The 25453-nt window shown below is 39.9% G+C and overlaps 1 protein-coding gene across 1 annotated transcript in view; it reads left to right on the top strand.

Annotated features, from left to right (window-relative positions):
• LOC149313889 (kynureninase-like) overlaps positions 1–25453 on the top strand; it is a 125851-nt gene that overhangs the window by 13389 nt on the left and 87009 nt on the right. Inside the window, 2 exon segments of the mRNA XM_089520092.1 lie at positions 8973–9093; positions 24521–24603. Coding sequence (XP_089376218.1) covers positions 8973–9093; positions 24521–24603 — 204 coding nt within the window.

The following is a 25453-nucleotide window of genomic DNA, read 5'->3' as shown; positions in this document are numbered from 1 at the left end:
GGAGGTAGCAGCAATGATGGCTGAAGTGGAATCAACTCTTCCCAACCACATGTGGAGGCACGTGCTAGCCTTGATTCTTTGTAGTTAGGTTTTGTGCTTGCATTTCATGGGAGCATCACTTTGCTGAGGCCTTCAGTTCATGCAGGGAGAGAACTGGAGGAGGGTTGACAAATTCTGTCTCTTTCTGAGGTCAACTCAGCGAGGCCCCAAATCCTTACACAGAAGAGATGAGAAGATGACTCTAAGAACACCCACTTTTCCCCAGAGCCAGAGGTTCTGCAGCCTGAAAAGTGACAAACTGTGGAGACAGTGCTGGACTGGCTGCATCAAATCATTTATGGATTTTTGGAAGGCATTGGCTCAGTACAGGCTGCCAGAAAGTGGCAGTCTGGGACCAATTTTAGAGCTCGGGATCACGGGGCATCCACATGGTCCTAAGCCCTAGTGCTCAATGGCAGTGCCATCATGGTGGCCTCCCATCCACACGGGGGCCGCCATGATGATGCAAGCATGATGCAGCGTCTGCACGCTGCAACGCTACACTTGTGCCATCAACACTCAACGGTGTGCCAAGGGCGCACTCATGGCGCCCACCATGGAGACTAAAAAGAACCAGATTTTAGCAGGTTCTTTTTAGTCCTGATGGAAGCTGCACCATTTGCTTGGTGCAGCCTCTATCAGGAGTAAAAATGGGTGGCTCCAGCCTGCCTTTTCGGGGCTGTCTGTCAAGTCCCATTGTGCTGGAGTTGCAGCATTGACAGGCTTGCCTGTTGCCTCTTGACTTCCCACTCCACTTCTGTCTGTCTCTTAAAGACACAAAGCACAGGGGAGAATTCCTTCTTAGTCAGATTCCCCATGCCCATGACCCTTCTACAGGAGAGATTGCTACTCTCCTCCCACCTCTTCTCTTTTTACCCAGCTGTCTTCTTGTGCTCCCACCATCCACTTTGGCCCATCAAATTAAGACCCTGAACAGTCCACAAGTGTTCAACCCAGAACTATTTCCAGTGTGTTACAACAAAAGTGTATCCCACTTGGTGCTTTCATTGGCTTGTTTTCTGGGCAGGGGGCATAGCTTTGGGGAAGAATTACAAAAGGTTCCTGAACCTGTCTGCAACTATCATCTTTTCTTGTCAGGGCAGAGCCTGGGATGTTGCCTCTTCTGGACTAGTAGTAACTGTACCCTTATTCCTAGATTTAGTGCACTTTGGTTACATTTGCCTAACAGCCCACTGAACCTCATTCCTTGTTCATGACTTCTATATCACCGGGGCATGGAAGCTTCTGCTTCAACAGCTGGAGGGTTGAACTCTATCTTCAAAATAACTGGAGCACTTTGATTAGTTCTTTTAAAGTTTCATCTAAAACCCAGAGCAGATTCACCACCACATTGACATGGAAGATGCCAATGACCACTGCTTGTCTGTTCATAGGTAAGCCCCCCACTGAGCACAACAGGGCTTACTCCTCCTGTCATTAGGATTGGTGTGGGCTGGATAGTGTCAAGTAACTCAGAAAAAAGGTCTCATCTTTTTCATCATTTTAAAGATGAGAAGGCAGCACCGTACACGTGCTCATCCCCCTTCCTTAGAAATTGGTTGTGCTTTTATATGACAATAGTGGGTCTGACAAGATTACCATACTAAGGACGATATCACACTACACTGTTATTGTGCTATTATTTCACTTTAACTGCTATGGCTCCCTCCATGGATCCTGGGATTGAGAGTTTAGGGGCATTTATACTTCTCAGCCAGGGAACTCTTAGGCCTCACTAAACTATGAAACCCAGAATTCCACAGAAGGCAACCATAGCAGTTAAAGTAGAATAATAGTGCTATAACAGTGTAGTGTGATCTTGACCCAGGTCCAGCTGATTGGCAGGGGGATTTGAATCCAATGGGACAGATTCTTTGAGTATCATTTGGAACCTAAAGGAACCATCCCAGGATGTTTTACAGAAGACACTACATCAACCTGCCATCACTCATCTTTTTTTTCCTCACAGCGTCTTTCCCTGCAACCTCCGTAGAATTTATTTTTCCAGTCTGATGAAATGGAGGCAGTCGACTCTTGTTCTTCCTGGCATTTCATATCATTACTCTCCCATTCATTAGATACTGAAGCAACATCTTTTGCTTTCCATTCCACCTTTACTTCTCTCCCTCTCTGCATTCACTGAAACAAGAAATGATCTCTCTCTCAATCAAATTTCAACAGACCCTCCTTCCCATGCTTACCTCTTGTTGCCTGCATCCACTGCCCCAACTTTGGTGCATCACTATCAATAACACCGGATCTATGTAGGTCAGTGATACTAAAGATGCTGTCCAATTTGTTTAAGGATGTCAAGTTCTGACCTTTATTTTGAAGCATGTGTTTTTAAGAATTAAATAAATCATTCTAATATCTTTAATGTGGTTGAAATAGAACCATCATTTACAGAAAGCAATACTTTCCGTGAGATTTTGTTTTGTTTTGTTAGTCTACCAGAAATTAGATAATAAGGCAGTTTGATTGATGGGACATCTTTAATGGCTTTATGTTAGCTTACTGTAGTACTTAACAAAACACAAGTCTAGGGCTTCTAGTCATGTACCATCTAAGTAAATCCCAGATTAATAAGGAAAAACAGAATATATAATAGTGAAAGGATCCTCCCTTCATCTTTGCTGTAGTTGTATATTCTGTGTAACTAATCAACATGTTTGGGAACATAAAATGTTTGAGTGACTGTGCAACTTTATATACTACCATGAGAGGTAAAATGTGGCAAGTAAAGATGCCTAATGGGATTAATTATTCTACAAATCAGTTTAACAATCACTGTTTCTCTTCCAGATGGCACGAAACAGCTGTACAAATGGATATATATTTCATAGTTGCTTCCAAAGGGCTCAGTGTTTCAGATGTTAAAGAACTTGTCTCTTTGCCTGTTTTCTCTCAATGGGCCCACAAACCTTAGAGTAGCAGAAGTTGGGTAGCTGGAGCAGGTAGCCTAGCTCACCAGTGCAGTCTCTTTTGACAATTGGAAAAGACTGAGATGATAAATCCTAGAATGCCATCTATCTATCTATCTATCTATCTATCTATCTATCTATCTATCCATGCCAATTTCACATGTCAAAGTGGTCCTTCAAAGATACACAATATACAAGAGCTGGCTGTCTTAGGCACATGCATTTGTTCTAGGGAAGTTGTACCTTTAGTTTAGAAGAAGAGCCTCAGTGAAGAGGATAGCTTTTATAATTGAAATTAGAAGTTTATGAAACCAGATTTGTTAAAAGTCTCCAATGGGCATGTTTGAGCACCCCAGTCAAAACTGATTTAATCTATATGCTTTGGTGGCATCATGCTGTTTGCTTGCATGGAAAATATATTTCTCAAACTTGTTCATGCCTGATGTTCCTGTCTACAAGGAGATGTTTAATGAATAATTAAAAGAAATCAGAACTAGATATTTGATACACCTATATGGGAAAATGTCTTGCTACAAAATTTTTATTCTCTTGTTATTTCTCTATTTTAGAAGCAATACTACACTAGCAAAATAAATAAATAAATAAGAATAAATTTAAAACTTCTCCATAGTCTACTGTGAGTTATGGAGAACACAGCGGGTGATGCATTGACAGATTGCTTCAGGACTGTTTCGGAAATTCTCTGAATCCAGTTTAAGACCAAACCAAGATATTTTAGGAAAATCACACGGTAACTCCAGGCCAACAGTTTACATTTTGATCTACAGCATTTTGTGTAACAGAGGCCCGTTACAGACCGCCTAAAAGCAGCGGTCTGCCGCTGCCGCCGGTTGCTGCGTCCGGGAACCGCAGAGGCCAAACCGTGCGGTTCCCGGACACAGCAAGAAAGAAGCGCCAAAATGGAGCTTCTTTCTGTGCCCCAGAAGTGGCGCTGTGAGGCGCTAGTCACGCACTCACAACATCACTTCCGCTGCGTGACGTCTGGACGCTACGCGTCTGCGATGTCAAAACGGCGCCCCCCATGAGGACGGATGCCGCCATTTTGTACAGACTCGGTCCGTACTAGGGTTGAGGGGCGTCCGGAAGGGACACCTCTTCTCAACCCTAATACGCCCCTTCCTAACCCTAGCATGCCCCTTCGGCGCGTCTGTAACGTGCCAGAGATGTATATTATTTGTATTCTGTGTGAAAGGTAATAATATGATCTGGAGCCAAAGATTTCTTTGAACTGTAAGCTTCAGTGCTGCTATAAGTAAGAAGGACACATGCAGAGATATCTTTGGTCGAAACTGAAGTCAATAACACAGTATAGGCCATTTTCTATATATCTAATGCTAAAACATAATATGATGAAGTATCTCTTGGCCAGAGTTATAGAACTTTAAAGAATTGTTGTTGATCCTTTATATATGCATATAGAAACTAAAACCCTTTCAGTGAACTTAGTGGATTTTGCTTGTGATGCCAATTAGAGCAAAATGCAAGGCAGATCTTTTATTAAGTCCATATAGACCTGTACTGTTAAATTCTGACTTACAGGAGGTTAGAGACTCATTATATCTTCCATCTTTTCCCAAACTATGCTATCTGAGACTTTTAACTATGTGTAAACCAGTAAGAGCATAGGCCAGTAATGAGACTTTGTGTGAAAAGTACTAACTGTCTTTTGGGTCTATTCATTTCCCCAAATCTGAAATTAATTTTACCACTCTACCCATTGTTGCTGGGTTACTTTGTTCGGTTCTGATGCCACCATTCAATAAGGGTATTGAGAGTGAACATTCAGAAAAAGCATTATCAAACATCCGGAATCTGATTGTGGTTGTGTGTTGTTGGGTTTTTTAAAAAACAAAAGTTGTCATAAGTGCCAGCAGCAGACCTAAAAAAAACAATATGGGTAAATATAATTTACATGATCTGCACAAGCATGAGTGATCTTCCTTGGCATTTATCTCTGCACAAAATGGATCCTAGATATCTTAGTTCTGAAGCTGAAAGAGATAATCCAAGCTCTTTATATTTACATAAAATACGGTATATCAGTATTGTCTTGAAGATAGGATAAAGCGCATCCCAAAAAGAATGCATTATTTATACTGGGAAGGGGGATGGAAAAGAAGCTTACAGTGATGCCTTTGCCTCATTGTCAAAATCAAAATTTTTCTGACAGCTTGCAGTAGATAGTCATGACATAAATCAAGGGGAAAACTGCCAAAGGACTTATCACATGCCACTTCCTTCTTGCAGTTTTGGGTGGCAAGGATTCCATATATCCAACAGCAAAATAAGACAGGAAAACACAATAGACTTGTTTTCTGAAAACACAGTCATCGCAATATTTGTCCATCCAAACATGTCACCTCCCTTTTTATCATTTCAGTAGATAAATATGCACTCAGCTACCTCAGTCAGCTTTGTAAGTGGAAATAGATTTTTTTACCTTGCACATTCGCCTAATGTGTGTAGAAGTGAATGGTAAAGCACATATTCTGCCTTTCCCTATTTGCTTACATCTTGTATGAATGCCAGTGCATAAATTTTCACTGTGCCTTTTCCCACCCTCGCCATAAATAAGTAATAATTATGGCTGAGCAGCAATATTTATTGACTTGGTAGAGGCATTGTTACTGGGAGAGATTTTTTTTAAGGGAATTCTCCTAATGCTACTGCCCCTGGACCTTTTAATGGTAATAATGTAATGGAAGAGTGTAAATGGAAGCCAATAGTATGCTGCTTGGCCCAATCCCATATATGGTTGTGTGTCTTCAAGACATTTTCAAGTTATGGCAACTCTCAGGTGAACCTATCACAAGGTTTTCTTGGCAAGATTTGTTCAGAAGGGGGTTGCCTTTACCTTCCTCTGAGGCTGAGACAGTGTAACTTTCCCAAGAACACCTAATGGGTCTCTGTGGATGCGAGAGAAGTCAAATTTTAGTATCACAGAGTGATACTCACTCACAGCACTACACCAGCCTGGCTCCCATACTGAAATGTAGTTTTAAAAAAATATAACCCCCTAATTCAAGATAAAAGTAGGAGTGGGTCTTCTGATGTGAGTACATATGAAACTGCTTGAGTTTCCATGTAATTTGCAGGGGTAATGTATTCCATTTATTTTCTACATTGATCCTGCCATGTTCTGCTTACAATATTGGAGCTGACAGAGCTATGTGGACAGTGATAATTAAGTTCATCTCAGAAAATTAACTGTCCTCCCACAGCACTCAATTTCAGAAAATAAAAACAATTTATTGAAGTTGTACAATATGTTGGCATATTTCTGTGATAATTCAATTTCTGAGCATTTTCATGGAGGTTAAATAATGGGTTTGGAGGAACAGATTGTTATAAAAGGCTGGGATTCTGAGAGTGTCTGATCTGTGAAGCAAAAAGTAGGTTGAGTGGGTTATGGTAGGATGTTACCCCTTCAAGGGTGAGGCAGCAGGTCTACAGTATCTATAGAAAGAAAAGGTAAGAATAGGTCTCTATGACCTATTCTAATGCTTGATTAGAATTAAGGAATCATGGTACTGTTCCAAGATCCAAAGACTTCCTTTCTTCAGTCTCAGAGAAACTGTCCTTCAGAATAACAAAGGCTTGTGAAGAGAACCAATTTGGAAGTGTGAATAATATTTACACCTCTGTTATTGCTCATTTTAAAAAAAGCTGATGAAAAACAGGGAAAGCTTCAGCAACATAGATTAGATTGAAACTGCTGCTGTTATTTAAGTTTTTTTTAAAGCCTTTAAAGCTTTAATTAAGAAGTTATCTTTGTCCTCACTTACCTCTGGTAAGTGCATTAGTGGTAGAGTTCAAAGTAGCATCACAAACATAGTCTAAAAAGCTTTGCAGCTATTTAATCTGTTTTCCTACAGATTTAAAATGAAATTGCCTCCGACAAATGTAAACTCATTATTATGTCTTATTTGTATAATAAGTGTTTTATGTAAATTTTAATACATGTGCTCAAGCTGTCCACTTTTACACATTGTGGCACAAGTTATCAATGGCTGATAGATGCAAAAATTTGCTCTTTCCATAAATGGAACACTATCCCTTATGACCTGTAATAGAACACAGCAGTATATAGAAGTAAAGGTGATGGAAAAGGCTAATCACTTCTCTTGACCTCTGATTTATGGATATGGTATCTTGCTATTTTCCCCATTGACTGGAAAACACTTTCAACAGATATCTTCCTCTGTACAAAGGATATTTGGCTGCCTACATTTCATCATGGCAACATGATAAAAGTAGAAAGATACACTTAACTTTAATACACTCACTTCCAAAACAGGGAATGGACTAATCCTTTGTATTATCCATCAAAACGATGGTATAAAATATATATTAATTAAATTTCTAGAGGCTTTAAAAAACACTATAAGGTAATTCATCTTCACATTGTTTTCCCCCCTTCTTTCCTTCTTAGCTGTTGTTGCTGTTTAGTATTTACAATTACAGTCCCTTCGAGAAAAAGACTGGTCTTACTTGCTTGTATGTGCATCAGCACTTCAGTTCCTTATGCTCCTAGTTTGACATTATAATGGTAAACCTCAAGAGTACCCTTTAAAAAGCAACTGACAATCAAAGATGTGGTGTGTCCTGAAAAAATCTTAAATGAACATTTTACTCCTGGTGGTATAGTCCAAATTATTACTGTTAGTTCTCCATCTTATTTTGCATTGCAGAGAACTGCTAGAATTTGAGGTATCCTGTGATTTAGGGAACTTGTTTCTGTGCATGCAGTTTTCTGTTTTACCCCAGGGATTGTGTCATTCCCATGTGATGTGTAACATCTAGCACACCTAGCATACTTAGTGTACTGAATAAAAGTTTAGAAGTAATGCTGATTTTAGTAATAGAGATTATCTGATGCTACAAGTAGGATCCTTGTGTGTGTGTTTTTCTGAATTATTTCTTTGGTAATGAGGAAGGATATACTTGGTTTTGGTCATATAACTGGTATAGTTTCTATCTTACTCCATCACAATCTATGCAATGGTGAATTTTAGGATACCTATATTTCCTAAATAGGAAGCACAGAAGTAACTACATTATTAAACAATGTGTTCATTAAACTTTTGTTGTGTGTCTTCAAGGCATTTCTGATTTACAGAGTTTTCTTGGCAAGATTCGTACAGATGGGGGTGTAAATAAGGATGTAAATTTTTACTGGTCTCATTCTCATTCTGCTTTTCTGTTTTTCAAAAGAGATACTATTTTTGTGCTTGAAATTTTTGTAAATTGCACAAACTACATAACTGATTATGCACATTGGTCTTTAGGTTGTCAGGCAGACATTAATAACTATTTGTTGATAGGTTTATGCATGGAAAAAATTGAAAGGAAAAAAGTGAAGCAGACATGGCCATATGGTTGAAAATAATGCAAAATTATGGAAATGTTGACTGCCCTCTTGCACTGAAATGAGTTTGCCAGTGGAGGATCTGGGGCTGGAAAAGCTGATCTCACCTCAATGTGTGTGGTTTGTGTGACATTACCAAGTTCAGAGCAAGGTTACTGCAGACCAGGAAACTTCAGTGTGAAGAAGAATTTTTTTTTTTCTGTCAGTGTAGACAAGCCCTAAGTTCAGGCAGAGTTGAATCACCTGTAATACAGACATTGTATCTCATTTTCCTCATTTTCATGTTAACAATTGAAATGTTCCATGATTTTAAAAAATATTCAAAAATACATTAATTAAATGTACAGCCATACCACCTTGAACCCATTAATAAATGGGAAAAAAGAAGATTATTGGGCTAGAAAATATTCTCAAAATGTTTATTTTCCAAATTTATAATACCACACATACATACACACACATAGAGTTACTGAAGGACTATATCAGGAATATAAGCTGATGGTACTCAGGTTTTGGGTTCATCGGGTATGAATGACTGTTATTTGCAATGTAGAATATTTTGTCTGATAGGAAGGAATTACTGTACTTTTTTTTTAATGGTCTTTTTGGATTTTCCTCTTCAGCCAATCCAGCTTTAGTGGATGAGAATGACAACTGCATCTACTTTGCGGGTAATTCTCTTGGTCTTCAGCCAAAGAAAATCAAAACTTACTTGGATGAAGAACTTGACAAGTGGGCTAAAACGTGAGTAGTTAGTAGTGATATAAATAACTGAATATGTTTCTTTCAGGACAAGAAAGCAATTGCTTTATGTTGAAGACAAGTCTCCATTCTGTTAAAATGTGGGATTTGATACCATCAGTATGCTGAGGATAGTCATCTTTGCCTTGTCATTGGAGTCACTTGGGCCTGTCAAGATGCTGAATAAATGCCTGGTTTCTGTAATGGGCTGGATGAGGGCCAGTAAAATGAAACTAATTCCTGACAAGGTGGTGGCTTTTTGCATTGGTGGTTCCAGGCCAGGAAGTAAATAAGCAATCTATGCTGGTAGAAGTTGCTCTTTCTGAAAGAGCAGGTATATACAGATTGAGTCTCCCTTATCCAAAATGTTTGGGACCAGCAGTGGATTTCGGAATATTTGCATATATATAATGAGACATCTTGGAGATAGGACCCAAGCCTAAACATAGGAATTCTTTTATGCTTCGTATACACCTTCTATACATAGCCTGAAGATAAATTTATTACATAATATTTTTTAAAAATAATTTTGTGCATGAAACAAAGGCCCGGTACAGACTTCCACTTTGTGATGTCCTGGTGATGTGCTAGGGTTACCCAGGGGTGGAGCGACCGCATGCCCCGCAACCCTAGCACATGGCCAGGGCATCACCGCTGCGCAGCGCTGTACAGACGGCACACATAGCAATGATGTTGCAGCTGCGCCATGTCCAATGCCATCACAGTTGCACCGCTCCTTTTTTTCTGCGCAGTGGTACCGCACAATTTGGTTGCTGCGGTACAGTTGCGCAGCAATGCAAGGCGGCTCCCGGCCACCTTTTCTTGGTGCTATGTACTTCACCAAAGTTTGGGTACACTGAACCATCATAAAGCAAGTGTCACTATTTCAGCCAGACTTATGGACAATTTTGGATTTTGATATTTCAGAGTTTGAAGTACAGATAAGGGGGATAATTTTTTCTATTTGTTAATGTGTTCAAGGTGGTATGGCTGTACATTTCTTAATGTATTTTTGAATAATGTGTACTGCCTCCAAAGAAGTGGGTTTATATCTATGAAAGTTCAAGCAAAAATAATTTCAGCTGCATCACCACTGTAGAAATAATACAGTTTGACACAGCTTTAAGTGTTGTAGTGCCATCCTATGGAAACTCGGGATTTGTAGTTTGAAAGGTTTTTAACCTTCTCTGCCAAAGAATGCTGGTGCCTCATAAAACTATAAATTTCAGAATTCTGTAAGATGAAGCCGTGGTGGTTAAAGTGATGTCCTACCTAATTATTTCTACAATGTAGCTGCACCTTTTTCTTGCTTTCTTTCCTGCAAACGTGCTTGTAATATCGTGGTTAAACTACTTCAATGTGCTCTATGTGGGGCTGCCTTAAGGAAGATAAGAGAGACTGCAGTACAATAGTTCAATATGCACCAGTTATATTGTTGATAGGAGCACTTTACATGACACAACTTTAAATGAATGGTACTGACTGCCAATATGCTTCTGGTTCAAATTCAAGATGCTAGTGATAACATTTAGACATCTAAAAAGATTGAGATCTCTTCCTATATATACTGCTGAGTAGTATATTCTATTGGTAGGGGCCTTCCTTCTTATCCCTCCAGTGGGAGCAATATACAGTGGGCCCTCAGTATGTGCAGGGGATCTGTTCAGGACCAAAATACTCAATTTTGGATACCAAAATCTGTGGATGTTCAAGTCCCATTGTCCTTAATGGTGGCACAGAGACTGGAATTGAGATCCTCCCTCCCTCCCTCCCTCCCTCCCTCCAGATCATCTACCCCAGCTTGGCTTTGAGGGCAGAGTCTGCCACCCAGTCAGCCAGGGCTGAGGCTGAGGCCAAGGCTTGAATATTGGAGCCCGTGTCCCTAGGCCCAGCACCCAGGATAGAGCCTTTGGACTCTGGAGGCAGCCGGGATCAGGACCAGGGCTTAATCTCAGAGCCCAGAGGCTCCATCCTAGGTGCTGGAACTGGGGACAGAGGCTCTGATACTCAAGCATCGGCTCCAGCCATATCCCCAGTTGACTGGGCAGCAGACTCTGCTCCCAAAGCCAAGCCAGGGGAGAAGGAAGGAAGGAAGGAAGGAAGGAAGGAAGGAAGGAAGGAAGGCAGGCAGGCAGGCAGGCAGGCAGGCAGGCAGGCAGGCAGGCAGGGGAAGCAGGGAAGGAAGTAGGGAGGGAAGGAGGAGGGGGTGGCAAGGAACTTTTGTCCCCAATGGCGGTGCGGCTGCATGTGTGCCACTATTGGGAACAATGAAGGCTTGCCATCCACAGATGTTCAGATCCACTGATGGCAAGTCTGTGGATAAGGAGGACCCATCGTATTACAGTAGAAAGGTAAACAGAGGCAGCTCTGGTTAGTATGTGCATGGGAGACTGCCAAGGAATACCTGGTACTGTAGCCTACATTGCAGAGGAAAAAAACTGGCAAAACCACCTCTGAGTATTTATTGCCTAAGGAAACCCTATGGAATTTATGGGAACACCAATTGCTAACAGGCAGCTTGATGGCACATATACACAGGAAAACAAGAAATGGTTGCAGAAATCTTTACTTGGCTTCTGTTTGCTCAAACAGGGCAAAGGTCACATTTGGCTGAAAGTTAATCATGAACTGTCCTTGTTGAATCTGAATTTTTCAGTTATAACATATATATCTATATAATAATAATAGTAATAAAATTTAAAAATATTTATATTTTCCCACCTCTTCCAGGTGGATTGAGGCAGGATTACAACCCAGTATAATTATACAATAAAATACAGCAGTGAAATATATAACATTTAACAATTAAAACAATACAATCAAATCAAACTGATGGTGGGATAGAGTATTTTAATCCTGAGCAGAGGAATGAAACAGTATTTCTTATAGAAGATTGGGTGGGTAGGCTCGCAGGAAGAGATCCGTCTTAACTGCCTTCTTAAAACCCTCCATGGAGGTAATAAGATGGATCTCTTCCAGGAGGCTGTTCCACAATTTAGGAGCCACTGCTGTAAAAGCTCTTTGAGAAGTTGAAACTAGTCTAGTTGAATGTAATTCCAGCAGATTTTCCCCACATATCCTGAGAGTGCGGGGTGGATTATGTAGGGAGAGGCATTCCCATAAGTAACTCGGGCCCAAGCCATGTAGGGCTTTGGCCCGAGTTACTTACGGGAATGCCTCTCCCTACATGGCTGTAATGTGTGTGTGTGTGTGTGTGTGTGTGTGTGTGTGTGTGTGTGTATTACTCTGTATGTGTGTTTCACCTTCAAAATATTTAATTCTGAGATCTGATTCAGGATTGCTTTTCAGTTTGGGTATTCTAGTCTCATGTTTCATCTGTATTTTCCTTAAACCAAGGATAGTAATCATACGGCCTGGTGGCACAGTGGTTAAATATCAGTACTGGAGCCAATTCGATCACAGGGCTCCAAGGTTGACTCAGCCTTCCATCCTTTTGTAGATTGGTAAAATGAGTACCCAGTTTGTTGGGGGCAACTGGTTTATAGATTGTAAACTGCTTAGAAAGTGCTGAGTTCACTGATAAGGGGTATACTGGTGGTGGGTGGGTCCAGAGTAACCCTTGGGATCCTCTCCACAAAGGTGTAACATTTTCACCTGAAAAAAAGTCATTTGTGGGAAACATACATATCATGTTTAAAGGATAAAAGAACCCTTTGCTTCAGGGGCTCCCCACCCAAGAAAATGCCCCAAGATGAAACCAGAACTGAGGCATCATCACTTTTAGTTATCTAAAATGGCAGCTTCAACTATTCCTGAGGCCACCTGGAGTTCTGTAGGAGCTGAAATTTGAGTAATGTGGGCCTGAAGGCTCCAACGTTTGCCTACCTTTACCTTATGCCCCCAGTTGCATACAATGGACCCTTCGTATACACTGTGGTTAGACCCCCCCTTGGATACCAAAACCTATGGATGTTCAATTTCTATTAAATACAATGTCATAGTAATGTGTAGATAGATATTAGATAGATAGATAGATAGATAGATAGATAGATAGATAACCATAGATAGTTGAATCAATGGATAAAGAATCAGTGGATATGGAGGACTGTATGTTAATATGCAGTGCAAATAACCAGATGACTGGTTTCACCATAGGCCCTTTCACACAGCACATTTGTAGTGTTGTGATTCCACTTTAACTGCCATGGTTCAATCTTATGTAATCCTCAGATTGGCAATATAAGGTGGGGCATTCAGAATTCTTAACCAGAGAGCTCCTCTTGTGATCCATTAAACTACAAGTCCTAAGACTACATTGGTTGAAGCCATGGGAAGTAAAGTGGAATCAAAGAACCATTACTGTATTGTGTGGGAAAGTGAACAAAGAATATTGTTTCAGAGCTTCAAGGTTTGGAGATGCATGCAAAATTCCATATTTTCAAATACAAAATGTCATATTTCAAATTTAAACCTAAAGCTTCAAAATTTTGAAATGGCAAAACTTAACACCAATATTGGTGTGCTTGGAATAATTTTTCCTCTCTTGGTCCCTTTTTACTGCTATGGCTAGCCATTATACACCATTTGTTTGCCCTGTAAGCATTTCTGGGCACTTGTTAAATTATGCATGTTATTTGCTCCTATTTCCCATATTAACAGTCCTCCCATTGCTTACATACTTACGATAAGATGTAAAGACAGCTGAGGTCCAGGAAATAGCTCTACAGCTAAGAAAATAGACTGTTTATAAGTTGAATGATTACTATTTCTACTCATAATTAAAGTTTCTCTGTTTGTTCCCATCCATCTACTCCTCTGTCCTGTAACATTTAAAACTGAATTCCTGAAGCAATGGCCTCAGTAGCAACATTTAAATCAATATCAAAACTCTGGGAAAGATGGAAATTGAGACTCAAGAATCTAAATCTAAGGCCTTGTTTGAACTGATGAGGATACTCTAGGAATTGCCTCATGTATTCTGGTCCAACAGTTGCCCTGTTCTTCCCCCATTACCTTTGCTTTTGTTTCTGCACCATGGCTGCTGTCTGCATGGGCATCCACTTAGTCAGCCAGCATGTCCACCGCTGTCACAGGTCACTAAACTCTGAGGTCAAAAAGAAGCACCCAGTGATGTTCACATGCTGGGCACCTCATTCTGACTTCAGAATGAACAACCCACAGCAATGGTGGATGCTCTGGGTGGCCCAGTGGGATGTCCATACAGACAGCCACCATGGCAAAGAAACAGAGGGCTCCAGATTTTCTTGGAAGATCCAGAACAACAGTTGGGTTTTTAAAATGGCTTTTTGCCCTACTATTTCTCAATTCTGTTGCAGGATGTGCTGGATATTATCCAGGACTACCCACATCAAAACCGTGGTTTGGTCTGTGTGTTGTCTGAACCAAAACAGTGGAAAAGTGACTTTTGGCCCATGCAGACAAGGCCTAAGACAGTTGCCAACAATTTATGCAATTGCACAGTGGTTCAAATTGTATTTATTTATTTGTTACATTTAAATCTTTTTTCTTCCTTCAATGAACTCAAGTTGGAGGAACTTCCTGACAATAAGAGCAGTTAGACAGTGGGACACATTCTCTTGGAGTGTGGTGGAGTCTCCCTCCTTGGAGGTCTTTAAACAGAGGCTGAATGGCCATTTGTTGGGTATGCTTTGATTGAGAGTTCCTGCATAGCAGGGGTTGGACTGGATGGCCCTTGTGGTCTCCAACTCTAGGATTCTATGATTCCATGTGCCTCATGATTCTCACCACTCCAGAAAAGCAAATGAAGGAGTTAAGGTGGGACATTTGAACTCTGGTTAGCACTTGTCTCTCTGTTGCTAATTTAGCCCAGCTCTGCAGTTTTGCCAGCCATTTCAAAAATTGCAATACTGTCCATTTTTCTAAGATTATCGTATTAGATCAAAGAAATGGCTGACTTCCTTCAAAAAGGTTAAAGTTAAATAGCTCTCTTCTCAATTTAAATGAGGCTTGGAGGAGTAATATTTCATCTCACACAGCTTGCTTTTTTCATTGCTTCATTTCCCCACAAATGTGTTTATGCTGCAGTGCAGGTTGGTATCTCAGGTGTCAGTAGAGTGTTGAATCTACTTTGGATTTTAGTCTGAATTTTAGTCTGAATCTGCAAACAGATTCAGGTCTTTGAACTTGGAGTGGATATACTGTCCCACTGACTTCGTCCACCAGCTTCCACTGTCTTGGGTCTAATCTGAACTGCAGAAATAGTGCAGTTTTACATTACTTTAACTTCCATGGCTCAATGCTATGGAATCTTGAGATTTGCAGTTTTGTGAGATACTTAGCCTTCTCTGTCAAAGAGCTCTGTTGCTGCAACAAAATATAAATACCAGGGTTATATTGGATGTAGTTAAAGTGGTGTCAAAGTGCATTATTTCTGCAGAGTAGACCAGGTCCTGGTGGTAAATTAAGGAATTTTAGAGGGAAGACAGATTTCCATAGCCATTATATGAACAAGGCTCACTGTATTCTAAGGTGTTTGTTTTCAGCAAAAATAATGTGTGTTGAAACCACAGACCCACCCCTTGGTATAACCCTATGAATGTTTGCTGCTATTGTCTCCCAGCACAATCTGCTAAGTTGTAATAGCCTGAAATGTGTATATAAAAGTAAGTAGGGGTGTTGTAAATTACTGACTTAATTTCAATCAAACTGTCATTGGGGTTTAATACATCTGAACAGCTTTCAGTGTTCTTGTAAACTTCTCAGAGCTTGGCTTTCAGCATTTAATGTGAACAACATTAACAGACTTCTCTCATAAGTCACTTTCTCCTAGGTGCAGCACTCCCAGTCTGCAATATGGGGATAGTGAACTGAATTTTGCAATCAAGATAGATAGATAGATAGATAGATAGATAGATAGATAGATAGACAGACAGTATGACATAAAAGCTTGGAAAGAAAGGGAGAGGGCATTATTGAATGGATATTTTGGTGTCTAGTCCCAACTACATTAACAACTTGGATTTCTAGATTTACAGTGGGCCCTTTGTAAATGCAGGGGATCCGTTCTGGACATCCCCATGGATGGCAAAAAAGTGGGACCTCAAGTCCCGTTCATTTCAATGGCCATGTGTTCCTGTGCGCAGACAGGAGTTTCCCGCTTCCCTACTGACAAGCTTGTGGCTCTCCAGGCCTTGATTTCTAGGCCCATAAGGCCACTTTGAGACAGATCCAATTCCTTCTTGAACACCTTAACTTTGCTTGCCATGTGGTTTCACCTGCCAGGGCTTTCTACACTAGGCTGTCTAGGGTTACAGTTGACTTGCACTTGTCTCATCACCATGTCCATTTCTCAAAAGGGATCAAAGAGGACCTTTGCATCTGGGAAGGGTTTCTCAGGGATTTCAATGGTTCCTCCATTTGGCAGCGGCTGTGAAAGCTGGGTGATCGGCTGCAGGTCCATTCCAATGTGGCAGGGAGCCTTGGTTTTGGGCTATATTTTCAGGGTCACTGGTGTGCTCAACTTTAGCCTCCCAGCTGGGCTCTCTTTCGTTTTCAGGAAGCCAGGAGCCTTCGCAGGCTATGTTCGCCCACACACGGACTCTTGTTATGGACATTGATTGTGTTGGGGAAGGGTTCGCAGAAGGCATTCCTGCTTGGAATGGCCTTCTTTGGCGGCAGCACAGGTCCTGGATCTGGTGGGCGTGGTTTCCAGGGCTCTGTTGCACTGGATCAGGGGTCCATTGGACCCAGGAGCGCCAAGGGCAGGTGGTGTGGCCATTGCGGGGCCCACATCGAGTGAACATCTCCCAGTGATTAGGGACTTATTGGAATATGTGACTGACTGGTTGTATGTATGTGAGAGGGCATTTCCGTTATCCCTACGTCATCCTCTCCGAGAGCCTTTAGGACTGAAGGGTATATAAATATCGTAAATAAATAATAAATAAATAAATCCTGATGTTTGGTTGTGACCAAGCAACCTTACATCAATGAACTGGGGTGTTGATTGATGTTTCCAGATCCAGACCTTATGCTTTGGGCCAACCCTACCCTTTGTTAATAAAGTTGTGGCCTTTTCCTCCAATTCTGTGTTGTCTTATTGGGCGGCTTCATTCCCACAGCAACTGTATTACACACGTTATGTTACATAACATGCAACAATATGTTACATGCATGTTATGCATGTTATGCATGTGTAACTAAATAATGCATCATGGCCTGATCCCACACCTCCACCCCACCTTAACAGGCCTGCTCAGCTACTGATGGTATTATACGGAACAAGATATTTCTGTTTCTAATCCCCTTCCACCCCTTTCCTCAAGGAACTGGGACTGAAATCTTGCTTCTGATTGTCAAAGCATTGTTCATTGTTGAGAAGGATTAGGAACATCCTTCTCACACCCCCACTTGGCAGCTGAACAGGCCTTCTTTGCACAATCTGGCTTCTGGCTATTAAGGAAGGTTGGGGGGCATTTATGTAGTCTTACAGTAAGACTATATGGTCTAGAGGGATGTGATGGCTTAGTGGTTAAGATGCCAATTAGGACAACTATAAGGTCAGAATATTGGGAGTTCGAGGCCCAAGTGCCGCATGATGGGGTGAACTCCTGTCATTAGTCCCACCTGCCAATCCAGCAGTTCGAAAGCATGCAAATGCAAATAAATAAATAGGTACCACTTTGGCGGGAAGTTAAACTGTGTTCAGTGCAGTCATGCCAGCCACATGACCACTGGAGTCACCTGTGCATAACACTGGCTCTTTGGCTTAGTAATGGAGATGAGCACTGCCCACTACTGTTGGTTACAACCAGACATTCGTGTCAAGGGAAAACCTTTACCTTATATATATAGGCCCTGTATAGACAGGCCATTAAGCACATACTGAGTACGTGCTAGGGTTGCCCGGGAGCATCCTTTTTAGATGTAGGACAGGTCATGGAATCTAGGACAGGTCATGGAAAAGGAGGATGTCTGGTCACCCCATTGTTGGTGAGGTTTTTTTAAAGCTATGTCAATGACAACACTAAAATAACAGAATGGAATTAGAATGGATGACAACGATAACAACAACAATGATGATGATGATGAATTCCAACATCCATGTATCAGACTGAACCAAATAGATGAGTTTAGATCGTGCAAACTTTTAATTCACTTCAAAATGACCACTTGCCAAATTTAGGCCAAAGAAACTTACTGAGAAAAATATCATAAGCACACAGATAGTGCTCTGTTATTTCTTAGAACCTAAAGAAAAGTAAATGTCAAAATAAGGCCAGACTAAAATAGAATAGTCACAAAAGAGCAGTTTATATTTAGAAGAGTCAGCACACAAAATGCAGTACAAATGCAAGATGTGGAAGGTTAAAGGCTTATGAGAAATGTGTCAGGAACCTTTTGCTTCTAGTTGAATAATGTGTCAGTCAGAAGTGGATGAAGACAGTTACCATTTATGGCTCCTTACTGGCTTATATCTGGGATTCGTGAGCAAGGTTTCATGGCATTAAGACAAAGAAAAACCATGTTATATTGCCTGTAAGCAACAGAAGGAAATGGTTACTATGCAGGTCTTTTAAAATATCTTTTAGAAATGCAGTGACCATAGCACTTTACTGATCTATTTGATATAACAGTTATCTTCATTTCTTTTATTTAATAATAGATGGGGCTACTGTCAGAATAACAAAAAAAACTATATTTTGATTAAAAGAGGCAACAATATTTGTTTAATGTATAACCCACTTCATCATCAACTGTAGGCTGAAACTATATTTAAACTATTACCTCACATTTACCCTCCCCCCCGTTCAGTTTTTAAAATGGTATTTTCATCTGATATAGAAGCAATGATGAAAAATCTGGGATAAACCTTATTGAAAAATCTGTTAAATTATGGTACTATTTATTTATTTGATTTATATCTTGCCTTTCTCTCAAAACCTATTTTTCTTGGTTCCACTTACTCCAAGTCCATCCATCCTTTTTCCTTTCTGAAACTGGTTAATGAATCTCACAAACTGGATGCATTTGAAAATGGGAGTAAATAGTAAACAAGAACTGGGTTTGATGGATGTTGCATAAAAGTAGAAGAGGAAAGAATACACACACACACACACACACACACACACAGTATATTAATGGTTGAAAAACAGGTTTCTTGAACCTTGACTAGCAGAATCCTATATGGACATCTTTGCAGTTTGAGATTTTGTAGGGAAAATGTACATGGTTTTATTTATACAGAAAATAGAATTTTCTGCCATTTTCAGGTTTTCTTCCTGTGCAGTAATGTTATTCTATGAACAGAAATGTTATTCTGTGTAAGGAGCTTACTTTCCGCAAAAAATCCTCTTTTCTATGCAAAAACAACCAATCATGAACATCTCCCCCCTCCCACAGTTTAAGTACCAAATTGTGAAGTCTTTGATAACTGCATACTTTCTATAATGTTATCATCGTGATTTGATTAAATATCACTTCATGAGATGGAAATACTTCTATTTATGTAGTTGGTAATTGCCTATGCCCTATCTTTTCTTTAAAAAGGCATGTTCCTTTAAACCCTCCACTTTTTCTTTCATTGTCCTGTCCCACTGCTTCAAATTCACTCTATGCAAGTTTACTTAAAAGAAATTAAAATGTAAAACCTTCTTTTCTCAGAATTGTGAAAAAAGGAGAGGTTATCTGTTTGTGAATCTAATGAAGGATAGAAAAATGTAATACAGTGGGCCCTCCACATTTACTGGAGTCAGGAATGCAGGAGCCCTGTGAAAGTGGGAAAACTACAAAACAAAACACTATTTTTTTTCAACCTAAGAAGCACCTCTATATGAATCTCTAGGTCCACCAGAGCAACTCTAGTGCCAACATCCATTGGGAGTTGATCTCAGAATTGTGTTAAGATTGCCAAAAGATGTGTTCTCTTTAGGAATCTCTAGGTCCTCCAAAGTGATCTGGTGGGAGTTGGACAAAGGGTCATGCTGGAGGACCAGGAGATTCCTAGAGAGAGCATATTAATAAAATCTGCAAATAATAAAATCTCCAATAGTCAAAGACACAAATGTGGATAGCTGTACTTGTTTGGGAGTCACAGTCTAAAGTGTACTAGGATGAAGATATGTAATATATATCTTCCATTGCATTACCAATAGTATAGAATGAAGATAATATATCTATGAACAAAACTATGCAATGTAAGTCTTTTATGGCATTCCTAGCAAAGTTTTGCCACTGAACTGACAGAGACCCCTGTCAGCTGTTTCTCTCCTTTCTGCTTCTTCCTTGACATAATTGCAGTTGCCACATTTTCCTCCAAACTGGAGAAAGCTAACACAATAGCCTGAAGCCTATTGCCTGAGGCAGAAATGACACAGATTTTTTTCCCTGCATGTCCCTAATTAGCTTGCCCCACCTGGAAGATGAAAAGGTTGTAAGAGTAGCAAATGAGAGAGTGGGTGGATGGCCTGACATTGGCAATGGACCTTTACACTTGTTTGACAACCTTTTTTTGAAGAAGTGAAAGGCATGGAGCACTGGCCACATTATGCACCTTATCTTTATACTATATCTTCTGATAATAGAAGCTATTTGTCAGGAAATTATTCTGTACAAGACTCCTCCAAAGAGAATAAGAAAAAGCATCATGGTCAGTTGGTCTCCCAAGTATTTTAAATAATGGCATCTCATTGGACAGTCTGTTTGTTTTGAAGATTTAGACTATAAATAATTTGCAACATATTTTACTCCAAATATGTTGCAGAATAAGATTACCATATTTCAAGTACAGTGAATGCTTTTGGTCTTAAATCATCATTCTTCAACATCAGACTTGATCCAGCTGGTTCCCTGAGAAGGTTCTTTGCCTGCTTAATAAAGCAAGATAAAAGTCTTAAAAGTGCCTTAAACACTATTTAAGTCATTTCCAATTTATAGTGGCCCTAAGGCAACCCTATCATGGGCTTTTATTGGTGTCTTACCCCATAGAAAGAGAATGACTAACATACATACCTCTCCCCCCCAAAAAAAAATTGACAAAAAGTGATGGCATTAAAGTGCAGACTTTAAAGGAGCTATTCCCAAAAGAGATTCAGCACCCTGAATACTGCATTTAAAGTTCAGCGGGATTCAGTGCCTACTGACAGGTAATCTGGTTGCATCCTCTAGAAAAAGGTATAGCAGCAACAACTTAGTCTGTCAACTTGGAGAAAGTGTGGGACAAAAAGACAACTCTGTTAGAGGAAGATGCTCTTTGATGTGCAAAGAAAGAAAGAAAGAAAGAAAGAAAGAAAGAAAGAAAACTGGAAGTGCTTATATTGGTAGAAGTGAGAACATTGTCTTCCCCCAGCCTTTAGTGATCTGGAGAATCAGGAAATCTTTCAGAATAGATTTTGTGGTGATGGAGGTGTTGATCTGCAGAGGGAAATAGGAGGAATAGGTAAAGTGTGGCTGATGTTGTCTGGTGCTCAAGTTTTTTTTAAAATCAGGATGGGGCTTTTTTTTACAGGAAGAATGGAAGAAATTCTACATGTAATATTGAAGGAAAGGCAAAGTAGGTATGATAAGAACAGCATGCATGGGGGGGGGGTAATTTTAAAAATGCATTTACATGCTTGTATTAAAATTAAAAGTAATAAATACAATTTATAGAAAATCTGAAATACTCCAGAATATAAAACTTTTTTCATGAGTAGCTGAGTTAGTGACACCTTTGCCTATTTCCCCCAAAATGAATAAGAGAAAGTTGAAAAGAACAGTAGAATATTCCTTTTGAATGAAGGGATTTCTTTCTGTAAATTTATTAGTTTCTTGGCATGTTCAGTGAATATCTCTTAATCAACGGTATTTATTTCCAATGCTTAAATGACTGTTTGGGAGAAGACACTCAGGGAGTATCTAAATGGGCGAAATAAAGTGGCCTCATCTAGTTTACACAGAGATCTGTCCAAACAATGCATGGGACAATTGGGGCCATATCCCTTTTCATCACTTCAGAGCTTTAATCCAAAGAAAAATATGGGGATTTATCCTGAGTTTGAGTGGACAATCCAGATATTCATGCATGTGCATGTGGACCATGTTCTATAGTGATGCTAGTGTTAGGACTAAGAGGAGAGGTTCAGAAATACATACATTCACACACAGGTGTCGAGGGGAAAAATCTGGAATGGCCACTGTCATTGTTCTAAGTAGTTTTTATTGTACCGGATGAATTTGAAAGGAACAACTATGTGGACAGTTCCCCCAAACTCATCTCAGTGTATATAAACAAGCCTGGGGTCACTGTGGATTGTGATAACCTGAAGGTAAGCTGAATTCTCCTGTCAGTGTAGATAACGTCATTAGTTTACCTAAGCACCTCTTCTTTTTAGGAATATGAAATATTAAATTCTTGTAAGCAGTCTTTTAAATGACAAACCAAATTTCATTAGATATAGGGATATGCTCTGAATGTTTCAGTAACCACATGCTTTTAGTCTTGTAGTTTCTCCAAAATTTCCCTATGTTCCAAAGCATACTGTGGACAGGTGGTGGTGGTGGTGTGTGTATATATTCATAGTCTGACTGAAGAGGCTAATTTTTAAGATACTATTAAAGGAAATGGTCCTCTTATTAAATTTCTTTGATATGTGGCCCATACAGGTCAATTTATTGATGTATTAGCATTTTGTTACTGAGTTTTCCCTGTGTCATGACAAGATCACAACATTCACAACATGTATGGCAGTTTGTTCAGAATGTTATCTTCACAGCTTCTAGCCTTTAATGGTTTCCCAACTGGTCCAGCTGTTTTGTTGTTGCTCTTATTCTTGTTTTTATTCCTGACATTGCTTCTACACTTATCCATTTTGGCCACATGTAGTTTGGCATTTCAGATGTCAAGTGTATTTCACAGTGATCGAAAGCTAAGATATAACAATAGCTTCTAACTTCTGATCATCCTAGTAACTGCTTAATCATATGCAGAAGCACTTTTTGGTCTAAAGATGAACACAATTGAATGATACAGGTTATGAAGTTAGATGATCTGAGGGTTTTTTAAATATATTTTTAGCATTATATCCTAACATTGAACTTTGTGGCACACAGAGAGTAAATCCCATTGAACACAGTGGTATTTATTTCTGAGTAAATATACCCAAATTCCAATTTAATCTTCCTATGTTTTAAAGCAGGAGTGGAAATCAAGTTGTCCTCCAGATATTCTTGGAGTAGGACTTATTCCTCATTGCTGGCTGTGCTGGTTATTGCGGCTTCCTATACAACAACATTTGGAGGGCCTAAGACAGTGATGGCGAACCTTTTAGAGACTGAATGCTCAAACTCAAAGGTGTTCCTGAACCGTGTGTTACCCGGTGCTGGGAAGTGGGATATCCAGAAGGCAGGACCTCTGCCTTCTAGGGATGGTACTTTCATCTTCTGGGGGCAGGATTTCCCCAGAGACAGTTGAAGGCCCTGGAGGATGGGGGGAAGAGAAGGAATAGGTGCGCCCTTCTGGACCTTCAGCTGCCTCTCCAGAGAAAGCTGAAGACCCAGGATGGCTGGGAAGAGGAGGAATAGATGCTTGCCTGTCCCTCCTCCTCCTCCGCAACCTTCTGAGCCTTCAGCTGCCTTTCTGGAGAAGGTTGAAGGCCCAGGGTGGCCAGGAAGAAGAAGAACAGGTGCATGCCTATTCCTCCTCTTCCTGACCCTCCGTGTGCCCTCAAAAATGGCTTTGTGTGCCATCTCTGGCACGCATGCCATAGGTTCACCACCACAGGCCTAGGATTACAAGATGAATAAGTCATAGTGCTCCTATTCCCTTAATGCTTGTGTAGAAAAGAAGATTTCAGCAAGTTTTGCTTGCATGACAAGCAATTCCCACTGAAATTCCCACTTCTGTGCAATAGTAGTATACTACTACTATGGCTGTTACTACTACTACTGCTACTACTACTACTGCTAAATTTTATTTCCTTCCTGCCTCTCCTCAAAGCTCGAGGTAGGGTACAGCATGTTAAAGTACAAAGCACAATTAAAAACACATAAACCCACAGTTAATATGCAACACTATATAATCATTAAAACTGCACTCATAATATCCTGAGTATGAAGAAATAACTAACATTTTTAGCTGCATTAACAATTTCACCTGTTTTGATATTTTCCCACCTGTTCATACCCTGACTGGCCCAGCCAGATCAGGGAAAATGAAGAAATAAGTGTATCTGCTGGAAGTCAGTCACTTTCCTTTTGTTTTTGCTCACTCCTAGTTCTAGTCTTATTTGCTCCTTGAATATTGCAGTTTTTTTTTAACCTTTTAGCATATGCTAGGTCTTTGACTCGATTTTGTGCATTTATAATACAGACCACACTGGACAATGATTGCTAGGTTGTTTCTTTGCTGCAATCTGTTATAATACCACTGGTTCATTTACCTCCACAGTCACTGTTCTGTTGTTGTTAAACATATTGCCAAAGATACATTTTCCTCTTTTCTCTCTTTTAGAGGTGTCCATGGTCATTTCAATGGAAAACGTCCTTGGGCTTTAGGAGATGAGTGCATCGTGGAACTAATGGCTGATATTGTGGGTAAGGAAATAAAATTTCTGAAACATCACTTTTTCCTCTCAAAATGTTTTTCCTGTGTTTTTTGAAACCTAAAATGTAACTTCAGATCATAGAACTTTTAATCCAAAATATTCCTACTATTTTTTCTTCTACTCTGATTGCTTCTCAGTAAACATGAGATGGAATGTATTTTAAAACTCTGAAGTAAGAAGATTTAATACTGACAGTAATATATGACTAAATATATATCTCAAAACTAATTGCAGCATTGGGCTCTGGGATCGCCATAAAGTCCTTAGTCTAACACATGAAGCCAAACTAAACTTGGCACCTTTACAAGTGTCTTTTAATGTCAATCAGTGAGCTGTCCTTTTGATTTCAGAGCAATGAGTGCTTGTTATAATTTTTGTAACTGTTGTGGACAGAGCCAAATGTTTACAAAGAACTGATAGTACAGAGTCTGATTAAAATGAGGGCTGTTATTACCTGTCAAATTGTCTTCAGAGTATTGAGGAAGAGAAGAGGACATAGACTGTGTGAACAATTGTGCCACTCCTCATTTTCATGTGAAATATTCAATACATGACAGCTGTACTACAATGGGACTATAGACTGAATATTCCTTCTCAGCATTACTGAAATCTGCAATATTCTAAATACCCAAACTTTTTTCATGGGTGGCTGAGATGGTGACACTTATGCTTTCTGATGGTTTAGTGTACAAAAACTTTGCTTTGCGCACAAAATTATTGAAAATATTGGTGTATAAAATTTCTTTCAGACTATGTGTATAAGGTGTGTAAGAAACATAAATGAATTTCATGTTTAGACTTGCGTCTCATCTCCAAGATATTCCATTATCTACATATAT

Source organism: Sceloporus occidentalis, unplaced genomic scaffold, assembly GCF_023333645.1.
Source record: "Sceloporus occidentalis isolate IW3139 unplaced genomic scaffold, rSceOcc1.0.p SCAF_4, whole genome shotgun sequence".
NCBI classification, from domain to species: Eukaryota; Metazoa; Chordata; class Lepidosauria; order Squamata; family Phrynosomatidae; genus Sceloporus; species Sceloporus occidentalis.
Note: the sequence above shows the minus strand (reverse complement) of the source record. Positions and strands in the feature narration are given on the sequence as shown.